Source organism: Sparus aurata, chromosome 6, assembly GCF_900880675.1.
Source record: "Sparus aurata chromosome 6, fSpaAur1.1, whole genome shotgun sequence".
Lineage (NCBI taxonomy): Eukaryota > Metazoa > Chordata > Actinopteri > Spariformes > Sparidae > Sparus > Sparus aurata.
Genome location: NC_044192.1, coordinates 22,369,291 through 22,386,110, shown reverse-complemented (window position 1 = coordinate 22,386,110; position 16,820 = coordinate 22,369,291). Strand labels below are relative to the sequence as shown.

Sequence of the window (16,820 nt, the reverse complement as noted above, 5' to 3'; positions counted from 1 at the left end):
CTAGATGTGAGCATCACCCTGGCTCCCTCAACAAAAAGCTACTGAGATTTGGGAACATCAAGTTTGATACTTGCACATTTTGTTCAGCAAGCTAATCTTCAAAGATGAACTCCGCTTTTGTGATTTCTGCAGTGTAGATTAAATCCCTAGAAATAAAAAGCCAATGCTATGCTATAAACAGACTACCTCCCGGTGGCATGACTTAAACCTCACCTCCACTTGGATCCATCTACAAGTTCTAAAGTTAGTTTGTAACTAGTTGTTAAATTTGTAACTATTCTAACTCTAAATAGTCGGCCTGTAAAGACGGATTAGTGAGATTAGCCTCTCTGTTCAGTGTGATGACGTTTAACGTCTGTAACAACATCTGTAGTCTTTGTTAGCTACTTGTTAGCAACAACTGTTTGGCAGGTAAGTTGTTTAGAATTAAATTGTAGGAAATTTACTGATGTATTTTATGTCATAGAACAAATCCTGTAAATACTTTTTTTTCAGACATTGAAGCTAAAACCAATCCAAAAAGCCCACAGACTATGAAACGATGGAACCGGATGTGTAAAAATGCTAACCGATTTTTAAGGACCACAAACTACACCGCTCAAGTTGACGGTCAGTTCAACCTAGAGCAACTATCTTAATACAAAAATGATTTTTGAGTCCATTACTCACCACAGTATTGTTGGTCTTGAAAGGTGTCAAGTAATGTTTATATTAAACGTTTTGGGCTTCCTCCAGTTTCCAGCTGTTACTGTCAAATTAAACAATTTTAATCAAGAAAGAGTATCTAACTAAATTGTATTACACGGTGGTATGGTTTGAAAGCGTAAAAAGACAGAATTACGGCGCTTGCACTGTAAGTATTCGATTTGTAATGTCAGTCTACTGCAGTACATTCGAGGACAAAACAAGCAACTGCGTTTACACTTGTGTTTATACTTGTCGCCTTTAATTTGAAAGCGTCAACCGGACATCCGGAGTTAGCCAGCTCCTGTTAGCGGACGTCCGCGCTACCTTGACCGGTTGGCTGTTGACACTGCGGGGCGCCACGACGTTCAGGAGCCGCAAAAATGGCTATTCTCATGCGCTTTTGTACTTTAATTGTCAATGTGTTATGCCTGCCCCTGCATCTGATGGAAGCGGTCGGCCTGTATCACATATACAAACGCATCTTCCCGATTTGTTTATATCGGATTTCCATAACGTACAACAAGAAAATGTACGAAAGGAAGAAGGAGCTGTTTCGCAGCCTCACACAGTTCACCAAGCCTGGTGGGCAGCTCACACTTTTGGAGATCGGGTGCGGCACCGGCACAAATTTCGAGTTTTATCCGGCTGGCTGCAAGGTGATCTGCACTGACCCCAATCCCCATTTCGAGAAGTACCTGAAGAAAAGCATGGACGAGAACGACCACCTGAAATATGAGCGATTTGTGGTGGCATCGGGGGAGGACATGGGGTCAGTCGAGGACGAGTCGGTAGACGCTGTTGTCTGCACCCTGGTGCTCTGCTCTGTCAACAACATACCGCAAACTCTGCGTGAGGCGCACCGCATACTGAGACCAGTAAGTCATCGACTGACTCCTGAAAAAGATCAATCAGAGCAACTGTAATCCCAATAAATTCACAGTCAGAAATGTAAAAATGACCCCAGTGAACATATACAAATGTTAACCATTTTGGGTAAAGTGAAAGGTGCTCATAAGAATAGTACTTAAGTAAAAGTCTTAAAGTATCTGAATTTAAAGGTACTTTAGTATAAAAAGTACAATTATCCATAAAGAATCCACAATTTAAATTGGTGATTGCTAAATTAGGCCATCACATAAATGTAGTGTTATAAAAAGTCAAATATTGCTTCCTAAATGTAGTGGAGTGGCAGTATTGCATTGTAGAAAATGGAAATATTCAGGTAAAGAACAGTAGCCTTAATAGTGATATAAATAAATGTACTTAGGCATACATCCTGCATTTTATTGAGGCTGCTGGGCTGAAAAAAAAGGGCCTTTAAAATAATATGTAACCTTTAACCTCTTATAATAATCTGCTGGAGGGGCCTTTGGAGATAGATAGATAGATAGAATTACTTTAATGATCCCAGACTGGGAAATTATTTAATCATCTTGTCCTGGGCATCAGCAAAAACTTTCAGCAGACCCGCTGTAGAGCACCTTCTGAATTAATCATTTACTCCTGGCAATTGATAACCAACTGGCTAAACAAACACCAAGCAAATCCATGTTTAAATTAGGCTACACTAAATGAAAGTCTGGGACCAACCAATATGTCATCCGAGCCAATGTTACACATGAGCCAGTATGAGTTGACTAGTTTATCTATGTAGGCGACAAGGAACCAGAAACCGTGGTATAGATATGTCAGAGTTCACCAGAGAGCGCTAAGTTTGTCATTTAACTGTACAATATCCCGCTCACTGCATATGCACGCACAACATACATCCACACTGCTGCATCTGTGAAAGGCCCATATCAGCTGACAGCAGCCAACCGATGTCTCAGTCAGGCTCTGTTATGAAGCCTACTTATATTTAAAAATAATGGTTGGAGTTTATTAATATTGGTATTAGGCTTGAAAACCCCTTCAGAGCTCCAGTCCAACTATATGAAATTAACTTGAACATACTGAATAGAGGGGCCTTGTGTGTCCATGTATAATAGCGAGGTGTCTGCTGTCTGTTAGCCTTTAATCCCTTGAAAAGGAATATCATGATCTAATTTATTTGGTTTAACACGCTGATACAGAACGTGCTAAGCAGATCTGATCCCTCACGTGCGCCAACCCAGTGACTCATCATTTAATCTTTGAGCTCTGACTCTTTCATGAATCAAAATCCTACTGTTGCAACCTTTGACCCGTATGCTTGCATCACACACAAGAGAACAGAAGCACGGTGTCATCGTGTCAATTCAAGTTTCATGCAATATGAGGCGTATCCGCATTAGGCCTTAAAGTAAACATACATGTAACACAAAGAATATTTATTATATAACATGAGGACAGAACGTGAACCCGTTTTTGACAAGTTTTGTGAAATGGCACACACATGACAAATGTCTGATCTGCAGGGTGGGGCCTTCTTCTTCATGGAGCACGTTGTGGCGGACCCCGCCACCTGGTCGTACTTCTTCCAGCACGTTCTCCAGCCTTTTTGGTACTACTTCGGCGACGGATGCGAGACCACCCGCGAAACGTGGAAACACCTGGAGTCGGCCGGATTCTCCGAACTCAAGATGAAGCACATCGAGGCGCCGCTCGTGTTTGTGATAAAACCACACATCGTAGGTTACGCTGTGAAATAGATTGTGCCTGATTTAGCTCTGTAGTCGACTTGGCTCATAATCAGTGTGTGAATATGCCAAGCACCTAATGCCTCTCCCTCTCCTTTGTGATATGACCGATCGCCAGTGATACTGATAACGCCAGTCACTTTGATACTAATTTTATTTTTGTATTGAAAAGAAGAAAAAAAAAAACCCAACCTCTGCCTGTGTATTTAGTAAAGACAAATTATTTTAACACATTGAATAAAAAATCCTACATAGACAGCACACAATACTAATTTTGCATGCAGTTTAAGTGAAATTAAAAAAACAACAACCTTGGTGTTTATTTCATCCTCTGTCGTCATCCCCAGCTCCTACAGTCGCTTGCTGATAACTATATGTCAACATGATACTACCATAGGGAACTTCTGTGTATCAGTGTTAAGCTGAGTGCTCATGCTGGATCTATCTGTACCCTTTATTCCATGACAGTTGTGTCACTAAAAGCTATATACTTTTTTTCCTGGGATCAAGCTGATTGTATTAGCGCTTAAAGAGTTTAATCCTTTTAGATTTTTGCGTTTCTGACCCTTGATTGCCATTGACAGTTGTCGTGTCACTAAAAACAGCATATTTTTGCTTTGATTAGAAGATGATTGTATTAGTGGTTAAAGACTTTAATCATGTGAGAGGATTTTTCTTTCCTGTACCGTCTTATGCCACGACAGTCGTGTCTCTAGACACACATTCTGCTGTGATTTTGGAAGTGATTAAAGACTATAATCTTGTTGCATGTGTTTCCTTCCATCCATTGTAGACTACGGTGATTTTGCGCCACCGTGCGGTGCAACGCAGACATGACCTCTCAGGTATTAAGGCGTAATCTTCTCAAGTCGCCTGTTTTTAAGATGCACCCAGCGAGGCTTTGTCTAAGATTAGCTGAGGGGAAAATGAAGTATTGTCTCATGAAATTCTGCAGGGTACTCTGCCTCATGTTGACCTCGCCTCTACGTCTGATGGAGCTCACGGGCCTGTACGGTGTGTACAGACGGCTGTTTCCCTTTCTCGCCTACAATGTCACATTTTCATACAACGACAAAATGCACAACACGAAGAGGGAGCTTTTCCGAAACGTGTGTAGATTCGCAAACGCCGACGGCTCGCTCCGCCTGCTGGAGATCGGCTGTGGCAGCGGGGCAAACTTCAAGTTCTACCCCGACGGCTGCACGGTGATCTGCACCGACCACAACCCGCATTTCCACCGGTACCTGCGGAGGAGCATGGCCGCGAACACGCATCTGACTTATGGCGACTTCGTGGTGGTGTCCGGAGAGGACATGGGGCAGGTGGAGGACGAGTCGGTGGACGTGGTTGTCTGCACCTTGGTTCTCTGCTCGGTCCGCAACGTGCAGCGGGTGCTGCGGGAGGTCCGCCGCATTGTCAGACCTGTGAGTGCTACCTTCAGGTGCTGTAGGAAATATAGCGTGTTCACTTTTTTGGCACTGTGCACACCCACCATCCCTCCACCACCCCCCTACCTCTATGCAGTGTGTGCTGGTTGCCTTCAAGTTCCCATTAAGTGCAAGTGAACACAACAGACTACAGGGTCATTGTCACCATAGAGTCCTAACCCTCACAGTGCCGACATTTTGTTTTTAATTTTACATTATCTTTATGTCTTAGCATAAATAGAAGGCACCGAAGATGTGGAAATCAGTGTACCCAAAAGTCATACTCAAGTAAAAGAACAGATGTCATGTTAAAATTTGACTTTGGTAAAAGTGACAGGCATGCATATGATTAGCGCTTTAGTGTTAAAGGTGCAATCTGTAAGTATTATGGTTGAAAACATTAAGGAACAACAGTTTTGACGTCTGTGTCTAATGTTGCAAGCTATATTGAGAATGCTAACCAGCTAGCCCCATCCCGGTCCCAAACGCCTGTGCTAGCAGCGCAAACAACACCGAGCTCCCAATCCAGACTGCTAGCTGCAGCAGCTAACTGGGCTAACTGGCTAATTCCAGCCTCAATTGGCAGCAGTTAGCGATTAATCCAATGACATGCTGCTCTCTATTTGAGTTTAATATTTGCCTCAAAAATGTAGTGGAATTAATGTGTAAAGTGGCAGAAAATGAAAATACTCAAGTAAAGTTAAAGCACCTCAAAATTTTACTCAAGTACGGTACTTGAGTAAATGTACATACTTAAATTCCATCACTGGTATATATATTAGCTGAGCACCCACACATAGGTTCACATAATAATTATGGGCCAATATTTAGAGTCAAACCATAAATCATGTCCACTGTGTTATGGCTATACATTAAGCTACTGTTAAATATCCTTTCTTATTAAAGGTGCAATATGTAAGAATTGACCAGTTGTTAAAGGTCGCTCAAAACAGATAGGGCGTATCAGAAAAAACAATAGGTAATTGTTGCTAACTGTAGCTGCTGTTAGCTCAGTTAGCCACAAAGCTAAGTGGTATTGAGACATAGGACAGGCCAGAGCTAGCAGGTTAGCGTGCTAATATTAGTAGGCGTTTCTGTAACACAGTAGGCACATGTGTTGTATGTCTTTTACATAACACCAAATCTCTTGTTTTTTAAGAATTGTAGTTCATTTGTGGATGTTTTTAATTCTTACATATCACACCGTTAAGAATAAAAGGTAATTTTTGGACAGGTATAATGACATTTTTATTAACAGGGATATATTTTTGTTTTCAAATTCTTGATGAATAAATATGTATATTTTATGTAAACCATATTCCATATATTTTTTTAAAGACACACACAAAGTACAAATTAGTTTGGTGAAAACTGATATATTCTGATGCAGTTTGATAATGTGAAGCTATATTTTTCTGCCCAGAGACCCAGAAAACCAGCTAGTACTCCTATGTGGGAATAATACCAGCTGATATGTAGGTTGTGGAAGTGTTATCAATCATAAGATTACATAGGTATGTGCATAATGCGTGGATAGTGGAAAGTGAAATAGTGAAAACGCTAAAAGTAGAGCTGGACACATGACCCTGTGACTCGATAAGGCATCAAGATTATATAATATTGCAGGACCCACCTTTGTTGATATTGCACTACATTGGTGCAAATTCCAAAAACCAGTTGGAACCAGCTGTGTATCTGGGGACTTCTCAGGCCGTCTGAAGGTCTGAAACACAGGGCGGTTCTTAGCTCTGTCCACTTGGTAATCAAGCCTTGTACACGAGGTAATGTGTAGAATGTGTACAGGGGCCCTTATTTAGCATCATTTATATCTTTACACTTTCATAGGGGTGATATTGTACATTCATTGTACATGTTTGAAACATGGCTCAGTTAATTTGGTCAAGAGACAAGAGTGATTTTACCATTAGATTTAACATGGGTAGTAGGTAAGTAAAATGTGTGAACACAGGCAACAAATCACAAGATATCATGCAGTCACCTTCATTCCATCTCAAAAATTTGACTGATCATCAGTTAGTTCACAAAATTGAATTCACATCTAATTAGTTGAAGTGAGAATAATCATACATGCCATGTATCCCTTCCCTCTGCCTCCCTCTGCTTCAATATTTAGAAAAATAACAGCATCTCACTTGCAGGGTGGAGCATTCTACTTTTTGGAACATGTAGTCTCCGAGCCCTCCACATGGACATACTTCTTCCAGCATGTCCTCGAGCCTCTGTGGTACTATCTGGGGGACGGATGCATGGTAACCAGAGCAACATGGAGAGATTTGGAGGCAGCTGGATTCTCTGAAATTCACTTAAGACACATTGATGCACCAGAGGTCACTCCTATAATAAGACCACATATTATGGGCTATTGCATTAAATGACTGCATGGGAGAATAACCCTTGATTTTGCCTCTTGTAGGCTTCCGTTTACATTTTCATATTCACTGAACAAAAATCCACTAGCCACACTGCATTTATTGAGTGAAAATATATTTATTTACTTACAGAATCAGCAACGTCTCATACACTGTTTGTTCTTCCCCACCCCTCCCAAGATGTACATAATAAATATTACCTGGACACTGTGCTTTTTTTTTCCCTGATTGTCTAAGTAACTGCCAATAAACAACCAAACAAACCACACTCAATGTCACAATTTCTGTTACCCTTTATATTCCATTGCACAAAAATAAGGAATGACAATTGTAACATCTCCTTAAGGGGAAATGAAGGGAATTGCTGGTTCACAAAATGAAGAGGAATTATGTCTGTGTAATAATATACAGTCAAAGTTTTGTAGATGCTGTTAGATGATTAAAAAAACAAACTCCAACAGCAATCCCATGTTTAAAAACACAAGTAAAAAGGAAAGGGACACATTTAGAAACTGAGACTCAAAGTTAAAGCTCACAATTTCAAACCTCCCAGTATTAAAAATCTACACAACTATAAATGTTATAGCATTAGCAAATTTTTAAAAAAAACAGCAGGTGGAAAATGGCCAATTTCTTTTTTATTTGTTGAGTATATCTCATTGCCATCACAAGTCACTTGTATATCAAACAGAGTAAAAAAAACGACGGCTCTCAGCCTGAAATGAAGTGTTCCCAGAAACCCAGTTCATGTCCAAATGGCTGAGCTGCGCCGCTCCCACATTATGTCTCAATCCTCAACCTCTATTCAAACAGGTTATCCTGTTTTCACACAATAAAGGTCCTTCAATGTTTTCAGTTCTTCAATCAGGGTCTTGTTTTGGTTTTCAAGAACAGCTACGCGGTTTTCCAGGCATTTAACGTATTCCTTTTTCTTCCGTCGACATTCACGGGCTGCCTCTCTGGAAGAGGGAAATGAAACTGCAGTTAGTCCAACTGAAGATTACACCGTGGAGTCGCCAGACGTAACATTACATATGACAGAACATTAATAAGAAAGTACACCCTGACAGAGGATCTTCTCTAAACCACTGACCATTCTCTGGCCAAAGCTATAGCTGTAAGAGTTAATTATGTGCAAGTAACAACCATACTTTACAACACAGAGTCTTTTCGCTTTGTAAGATTGTCTCAAATTTGCCGGCTTCCTTCTGAGCTCCACAAAATTTCAGTAATGACGAGATTGCATCACTGCAATTCTGTTTTACCATGTCCATATTATCTATTGTTCAAAACAGAGAAGTCAGTGGTTCCTACTTCTTTCAACTCTAACAAGCTAATTAACAACCTGTCAACCAAACGTTGACGGCAGCATCTAAGATGGAGCATCGTCATAAATTTGAATGATAAAATGATTTGTTATTCATCAAGTGGAGAGCAGAACATCTGTTATTCAATACTAAGACAATGAGAGTAGCATCAATTGCCTTCAAGACAGGGATTTCTTTTACTATTTTTATCTGAAAATGTATGTTTACTTTATATATTTGCTACTGACATTTTTATTGTACACAATACAGTTTTATTTTCTTCACCCACAATGTCTAGGAGATTTTACATTATCCTCACTTAAATTTGGCTCTCCAAAACCCAGAACCAATCCATACACTTACCTGTTTTTTGCAAGTCTGATTTCCCTCTTCACTGTTGGATCGTCAGTCTTTCCCTGAGATAGTCCCACAGGGGAGGTCATAACTACAGTCTGAGGCAGGGAGCTGGATGCAGAAGCTGTGCGGATCTGGTATGTTTGCAGCTCTCCTCCTGCCCCTTAGGAAAACATGACATTAATAACAGCACTGCCACACAGCAAACATCACTTGACATGTGGGGACTTTATTTTATGACTTATCGCTATTGTCTGTCTGAGAGCCCCACATATTTACCTATGTGACCAGCAGTCAAATTAGCAACCTGCTGAAGGTGAAATTGGCTCACAAATCTGAGATATTCAGATATGTTTTCTGGGGAGAAAAAATGTTTAGCTCACCTTGTACAACAACCTGGTTGCTAGGCACCAGTATCTGCTGGCCGTCAGGTGTCTGAGCATACTGAAGGACGGTGGTGCTTTGCTGGGCTCCACCAGAGTTGGCCATGGCAACAGCCTGCAGACCCTGAAGGCCTTCGGACCCTGGTGTCGCCAGCTGGATGGTGCCATTAGCAGCTATAGTTACTAGAATAATCACATATATAATATCAGAACTGGGTAAAAACATAAGTAAACATCACACTTTAGCTGTATAGGTTAACATTAATTGCAGAGCACTTTATTTAATCATATAACCCATTCACCACTTTGAATAAGCTTTCTAAAATTAGTTTGGATTCCATTATACAGTTGGTTGTTGAGCATACGTAACTATCATTTATTAATACGTAAGTAATGAAAAAAAACCCAATCATAATCATCCCAAATTTCCTTGTTACTAATTTTGTGGTGGTACAATACACAACACTTAAAAACAAATGCCATTTTGGGACTTACTATGTTTTTTTTTTATGCAAGTACTATAGTAGGGTGAATAACGTACTGTACTGGCCGCTGCTGGTCTGGTAGATTTGGGTTGAGGGTACTGTAACACCTGTCACTCCTGTGGAAGCCGGGCTGTTATCCTTTCCTTCAATGTGTGTCACCTCCTCAGATGAAAGTTCGTTTAGGATTTTTCTACAAAGTCAGATAAGGAGGGTCACTTGAGTTAATCTCACAAGACTGGTTGCCTGTCATGTCTGTGCTTGAAGTTTTCTTTACCTGTATGAAGGTCGTCTTGCAAGAATTTCTCTGGTCTTTTGGGCTGTAACCCCACTGTCTGATGAGTCCTGTGAATCGTCACTATCTGAACCCAGGGCCTTGAAAGAGATGATCAGATTAACAAAGTGCATATGAACAATAATATATAATGGCATACTGACCATTTTTAAAAAGAAACTATGAAGATGATTTAAAGAAAGAATAAATGATTACGGTGCAAAGAAAACTAGGTGGTCTCACCTGTACAGTCTGCCCCTGAGGGGACTGAATGACCGACGACTGTGCAGACTGGATCACTCCTTGAACCTGAAACTGACCCCCAGGCAGCTGTACAACAGCCACAGAACCACCACCCAGTGACATCTGCAAAAACACAAACACAATTTTTAATGTACAGAATACATTATATTTATCGTGGCAATTACAATCAGTTTGTGTGGGCAAGAGAGTTCAGAAGCACATTGATACTTCATCCACATAAAACCATAACTATCTGTATGACTGGATGTCAGAAGCAATCTGAGAGAAAACAATTACTTTGTGTGAACAGATCATTCAAAATCTACTTTATATCATTTAGTCTGAGTAACCATATAACAGGGCTAGTCACAGTATGAATACGTCTGTGTTCATCGATCCACAGTCGCAGTCCTTAAGCAGTGTGCTTTGACTAAATAAAACATGAGAACACAGTCTAATCAGATGCTGTGAACTAATACAGGAACTTGAGGTCCTTCAGGCACAGACTGTTTTCTACCATCAAGATAGTTATTGGAACAGCCTCTGGTAAATGAACAGGGATTACACAAAGACAGCAACAAAGGAGCAGACTAATCACACTTGTTCCCAGATTTAGTAATCCCTCCCTTTATTACAAAATTTACAAGCACGTCTTTTATTTAACCATTTCAAAACTTCAAATGATACTCTGCAAATTACTAGCTACATTTTTGTAAATAAAGACTCTTTTGGATCCTTCCTTAATAACAAGCGATTTGATAGCAAGAAACAAACTTGCTCTCAGTGTTGTAAGAAGTACCTGAAGATCATACTTTAAAAGTAGTTATATCATGTTAAAATATTATTTGGACAAAGTGAAAGTCACCCATAGAACCAGTACTAGAGTAAAAGTTTCTGATATTAGATCTACTTGAGAATAAAAAGTAACTTTATTCTTTTGATAACGAAGTATCAAAAGCACACGCAAAATTAAAAAATACATACATTTAAGGACTATATACTATGGTTTGACCAGTTATCGAATCCGATATTTCGCATTTTTCTGATTAATGGAATCACTGCTTTTTTCAATCAGATTTTAAAAATGTTAATTTGAAAATGTGTGTCTTTGCCTCTGATGCAGCAACTAGTAACTTTAGTTATTAGATGTAATAGTGTAAAAGCATTTATCAGCAGAAAATTAAAATACTCAAGTAAAGTACAAGTACAGTATTAAAGTAAATGTACTTAGATATGTTACATCACTACTCGCTAAACCTTATCATCTGAAAAAATGTCACTGGCATTAGCAGTGCAAGAGCTACTGTGGAAACTACTATATCGTGGCAGTATTTATATGATACTTTTTAACTGTGTTTTTAAAGGGATCTATGAATTACCTGTTGGGCTATCTGTGAGAACTGAGATGTTGTGATGGTAGTGGGAATGACGGCAGGCTGTGACTCGGTGCCATTGGTGCCCTGCTGTACGTCTTCCATAGTAACTGGGAACAAATAAATCAATATTACCGTTTGTGCAGTAGCTCTAATGTAACGACTGTCTGTGGCGGGGTTCGCCTGCCTGTGACATGCTGCGACTACTCCGCTGTGGCCTGCGCGCTAAGTTATTTGTTGACAAGATTAACACTTTCCGACAGGGCTGAACACATCGGGCCGATGTCGAATCACAGTTTCTAATTTCAGTCACCATCAACCATGTGAAAAAGTGAAAAGAGTGAGTTTCAGCTAACAGAAAATATCGACTTCCTCTTTGGTTCAATCGTGTTAGCGACTGCAAGTAACGTTAACATGGAGTTACGGAACATAGCTAGGCCCGACGGTCACTACTGTTAACTTTCCCCCCTCACGATTTAACTAAATGCAAAATTAAACAAAGTGTGTGACTTCATCCTGAGTAAACATTAGCTGCGGGTATGTAAAGTTATCCTTTTAGTCGCTGTGGCTGCTGCTAGAATGTTCGAGCTCACCAACATTGCTAGTTAACGGCGGCTAACATCCAGTTAAACGGATGTTATCCACTTTAAACCACCTAAAATAACAGTTTCAGTGCAACACGACAGGCAAGTTTGGTTACTCTGCTTCACAGGATGGATGAGCTTTTGTCTCAATGAGCAAATATGTGTAACTCTGTCACTGGCACGCAAGTTACCGCGTCAATAGACGTCAGCGATACGGGGAGCCATTAAGCTAACTACACCTTCCCTTTTCGTAAAACGGCGAGGAGTTGACGAAGTAACAGCCGCCATTACCGCCACAGCGGAGCAGACAGCCAGACGAGCACAAAAATTACTGCTCAGCCAGCCAGAATTTACCTTTCCAAAGGCCGCGTAACTGTTCTTGCTCACAGCGTGGACTTCGTGCAATTCGTGTATTCACTTTGACACAAGAAATGCCTTGAAAAGTTACTTAGCCGCAACGGCTAACAGCTAAAAATACAAAGATGTCAGCTAAAAAAAATAGCTGACCACTTTTTTCCCAAAGGAAATGGGCGGGGCTGCTCGGCAAAGACGCATTACGTAATAGTTTCTTTAGGCTTTGTGATTGGTGAGAAGAGTTGGAGCAACTGGTAAATACAGAGGAGCAGAGTGGAGAAGTCACAACTGTGACATGTGATGCTGTAGTTTCTATTTCATGGTACTTTTTACTTGTAACTTCACATGTTTCATGTAGAAATATTGAACTCTTTAACCCAGTACTGCAGTTACTTTGACAATCCCGCTTTTGCACGTAGTTTTTGTATAAAACATTCATAGATCATAGATTAAAACTGCCATTTTAAATGTTGTTTACAAAGTAATGCATCAGTAATAATAATACCATGATATAATACTCTGAGTGAATGCAGGAATGTAAATTCATTCACTTTGAAAACTTTAAAAGTAGTGCAAGAAACTTTCCGCTGGTTATGAAAGGTTCAATTTAATACTGATTTTACTACATAAGCGAATGAGACCATCAACTAGAACGCTGGCCTTTTCTGTATAATCTTAGCAATGGAGATTATACAAAATCTCCATTGCAATGGAGTCCGCAAAGGAAAGAAGCTGATCTGTAGTCTGTTGGTACATCACAGCATTTAAGCAAAGTTTGCTTTGTTTGCCATTTGTCTTCTTTTGCAGATATTATAATCACTTGAAGCCCTGAAGTCTGGCCTCTTTTCTTTATTTCAAAAGGGTATCATATGAACCAATGCTCTGTGACCAATCTTTTAGAAATACCTCTGTGCACTATGTCTACTATTACCTCAGACAACACTGCTTCAAAATTACTTAATGCATAATGTTATGTTACAAAATGTTAGCCATAGACAGATGTTTCAAAGTTTTTCCATGGGTACAGAAATTTTGCCAAGTCTATCTAACTGATATTTTTTTAAAGCAGAGACATATTTCCTGTCATGTCAAACATGCCTTCACTGTAAGGAGGCAGGTTGTCTCTTCCTCCAAAGGGTTTATGCTATTAGGACAATTCCAATCACTGTTACATCATGACTTAAACTCAGGACACTGAAATGATTAAATGCTTTTGTTTATTCTGTATTACTTTTACATAAAGTATAAAACAAAGTACAACAAACCAAAAATAGAAAATAAATGAGAAAAATGGGAAGGGGTGTACCACCATGATTTCATAACTATATGAGTTAAAACATTAAAGATTCATCAGTGGATCACACCCTCACAGAGCAGTTCACCAAATAATTAATATACAACATACCAAGAGTGCATACACAAAATATTGATAGAACAACTCAAGAGAGATTAATACAGTCTTAAGTACACTACAGGTTAAATTTCATCAGTCCTCTGTCTCAGTTATTACAAAAATGTATAAGCATCATGTTTATTTCACCAGACTGTGCAAGCTTTGAAATTAACTAATTGCACTGTCATTGGGATTGCATAGTGTGTAAGAGCGGAAACCAGAGGAAGCCCTCATAAACTTCCCAGCGAAGCAGGTAGATGGTAGATGGACACTGTTCGTCGGTAACCCCTCTTTTTGCTGATTAGGTTTGCAAGGTCGGACTTCATTACAGGATTGGTTTTGACATACGTCTACATTTTATGGGTATTATTCACAGATTGCACCATGGGACCACCTGGTCCATCCCTGTCTTTATGAGTTTTGTTCCCTGAATACAAAATCCTGCACATGTAGTATATCTCCCCCACTTTGTGCCTGGAGATGAAATGTGCCTCAAGCTGATTTCTTCTTGTGCTTGGCTGAGTCATGCAAACATTCTGCTGCAAACGTAGGATGCAATGTTAAAGCTAAGATGAAGTGCTATTAAATCTTCTAGGTGGAAAACTGGGCAAAACCAAATGTCAAGCTTTTCTTTTTTAAAACATTAACACATTTAATGTGACGTGAAGTGGGGATAGTTGTATCAACAAGTCTACACAGTAGAAACCTACTGTCAGTGCAAAGTGCAGTAATTCAATGAATCGTATTCCTGTTATCTTGAAATGATAAAACATCTTTCCAATATTGTGTGTTTGGCATGACTGAGTGTTAAAATGGGACAATTGCAAAGTTAAAAAAAAAATTAAAAAACTATTTACATGTTGACATTAAGGGTTCATCACTGAAATACAGTATGATCCAGTACAAAGAACCTCTAAATTATGGCAAGGAGCACAACGAATGCACAACATATCAGGAAACCAAATACATTTTGCAAATACATCTTGATGCAAATATTTTTTTTCATACAATTACTTTACTTGCCAATCGAGAATGTTTCAAATGCGGCTCAGCTTTGCAACTGCATTCACAAGTGCTTATAAATCCAGTGACTGAACACAGAAAACAATCCAGATACATGAGGTCTTGCCTCTATTGACTACAGTCCCAACAGCAATCCTGTTGGAGCTCAAAGTAATTCTTTACAAAGGTACACAAAGACAAAACACAGTTCGAGTGAACTTTGAGTGGGAAAGGAAAGAGAACACTTGTTCTATTATGCAATACAAAACTGAGAGGGGGTATGACTGTTAGCAATACAAAGTACAACGGTGATGGATATTAGATGAAAAGTTGTGGACCTTTCTTTTATGTTTTTACAACCTGGTAGCCTGAAAACAGTCAGGATTCTAGCCTCTCCTCACACAGGCTGTTTTTTTTTTCATTGGACCGACAGGAAATGTCCCCGGCTTTAACAGTGATAGCCCTCCTGGTAAACTCTCAAAGCTCCTAAAAGCAAGAATCCTCAGTATAATATATGCTCCTGAACCATTAGTTATAATGCCTCATTGTTATAATAAAATAGACCATTTTTGAGAAAGTGCAATGTTAAATCTATCCTGACTAACAATGCTTTAAAGTTATTCACCATTACCCTCCATTATATAGCTAATATTCCACTTCAAAAGTCAAAACTGTTAAATCTTATTTACACTCCACTTTCTGCTACTGTTATCAACTCCCAGAAGGGTTAATTATCCAGAAACCATCAACTGAGAGAGACATGTCAAGCATCTATACATTTATACAGTTAAAAATATCTTTACAGTAACATACAGTATCTAAAATACAACAGGCCTTTATAGGTACAGTAGAGAATATGGCCTCTTTCCTCTTTTATTTTGATCCCTTTGGACATCTGCCAGGGTTTGCACTACTCGTCAAAACCAAAGGAGAATAAACAGCCATTAATTATAGAGTCATTAAAAATAAAGATAGGAATGTATGGCTGAAGTTTATAAGGCAGGAAATATATCAGGGCAGGAAAGTTAAGAAAAACTATTTGGCGTCATCATTATGGGACAAAATAAGTTTTCTAAATAATGCACACAGACTGGCTACACGTGTAATGGTTTGCTTTCTTCTGCCCTCTTTTATTTATGTCAGTGAGAAATGACTCAGAACGTGCATTTGTGTGCGTTTGCTTGAAAGCTGCATGTATAAACATTTCAAGTTGTTGATCTAAGATTAGTAGCTCTTGGAATCTGTGTCAAGACACAAGGGAAAGTGTTGTTAAGAGGTTTGTGTGGTAGGTATGTATAGTATAAGAAGTGACATTTTCACAAAGACATTAATACAGAATTGAACTCAAAGTGGTCCTGTTGTATGTGTCATCTCGCCCCTTCCTCAAAAAAGTGCAACTGGGGCTTTTTCCCCTCTTTGCCATCAGCAGTACATGTTGCTTCTGTCCCATTTGAAAAAATCTATAAAACACAGTGAACAATTCCACACATGGCGGGTCCAATCATAGACATGCAGTGGCCAAGATATGCTGGTGTCACACAGGGCTGGGTAGCAGTACATGTGGTTCATGCTTTTAACCATCTGTCGGGACCGTAGACTGTGGATGATGAATGAACGAGCCTAGAACCACCATGACGACCCCTCACATGTTGTAAGCAACATAGATGGGATCCAGCTGGTCGGCGAGGAATGAGTCGCGAAGGTGCATGCGTTGCTTCTCTCCCCTGGAGTTTATGGGTATTACCCCGGGGTCCACGATAACAACCACACCCACGATGAGGTGGTGCTCTTCCAGGACCACGTTGGTTATCAGAGGCACCAGGTCGAGCGCGTCCTGCTCTGAACCACACAGCTCCGACACCACCACTAGCAGGTTTGTCCACGTAAACACAGCACTGTAGGGAACAAGCACAGTGGGACTCTGCATGGTTTTCCTTATATCTCAACAA

General features: G+C 39.8%; 4 protein-coding genes across 9 annotated transcripts in view; 2 read left to right on the top strand and 2 right to left on the bottom strand.

Moving 5' to 3' along the window:
• The first annotated feature begins 990 nt into the window (after positions 1-990).
• tmt1a.1 (thiol methyltransferase 1A, tandem duplicate 1) lies at positions 991-3,514 on the top strand. Its single transcript, XM_030420673.1, has 2 exons — positions 991-1,562; positions 3,084-3,514. Exons 1-2 carry the CDS (start codon positions 1,068-1,070, stop codon positions 3,315-3,317), a joined length of 729 nt encoding a protein of 242 aa, XP_030276533.1. The 5' UTR covers positions 991-1,067; the 3' UTR covers positions 3,318-3,514.
• A 3-nt stretch (positions 3,515-3,517) lies between these two features.
• On the top strand, positions 3,518-7,227 carry LOC115583618 (methyltransferase-like protein 7A). Its single transcript, XM_030420672.1, has 2 exons — positions 3,518-4,729; positions 6,892-7,227. The coding sequence occupies exons 1-2, from the start codon at positions 4,139-4,141 to the stop codon at positions 7,126-7,128; spliced, it is 828 nt and encodes a 275-aa protein (XP_030276532.1). The 5' UTR covers positions 3,518-4,138; the 3' UTR covers positions 7,129-7,227.
• A 513-nt stretch (positions 7,228-7,740) lies between these two features.
• Positions 7,741-12,665, bottom strand: atf1 (activating transcription factor 1). Of its 3 annotated transcripts, none has more exons than XM_030420669.1 (8): positions 12,477-12,665; positions 11,545-11,648; positions 10,166-10,288; positions 9,926-10,023; positions 9,708-9,841; positions 9,167-9,349; positions 8,793-8,940; positions 7,741-8,081 (listed from the first exon to the last, which is right to left on the bottom strand). In XM_030420669.1, exons 2-8 carry the CDS (start codon positions 11,641-11,643, stop codon positions 7,937-7,939), a joined length of 930 nt encoding a protein of 309 aa, XP_030276529.1. In that variant the 5' UTR covers positions 11,644-11,648; positions 12,477-12,665; the 3' UTR covers positions 7,741-7,936. The 3 variants fall into 3 exon arrangements, with proteins under 3 accessions (XP_030276529.1, XP_030276528.1, XP_030276530.1); XM_030420668.1 differs by having other exon boundaries at positions 8,793-8,946; positions 12,477-12,663; XM_030420670.1 differs by lacking the exon at positions 11,545-11,648 and having other exon boundaries at positions 8,793-8,946; positions 12,477-12,661.
• Positions 12,666-13,675: 1,010 nt separating this feature from the next.
• Positions 13,676-16,820, bottom strand: part of dip2bb (disco-interacting protein 2 homolog Bb) — a 41,333-nt gene continuing 38,188 nt past the window's right edge. For all 4 annotated transcript variants that reach the window (XM_030420269.1, XM_030420266.1, XM_030420270.1 and 1 more), the window contains one exon: positions 13,676-16,766. In XM_030420269.1, the coding sequence (XP_030276129.1) occupies positions 16,514-16,766 (253 nt within the window). In that variant the 3' untranslated portion in view covers positions 13,676-16,513. The remainder of the gene's footprint in view (positions 16,767-16,820) is intronic.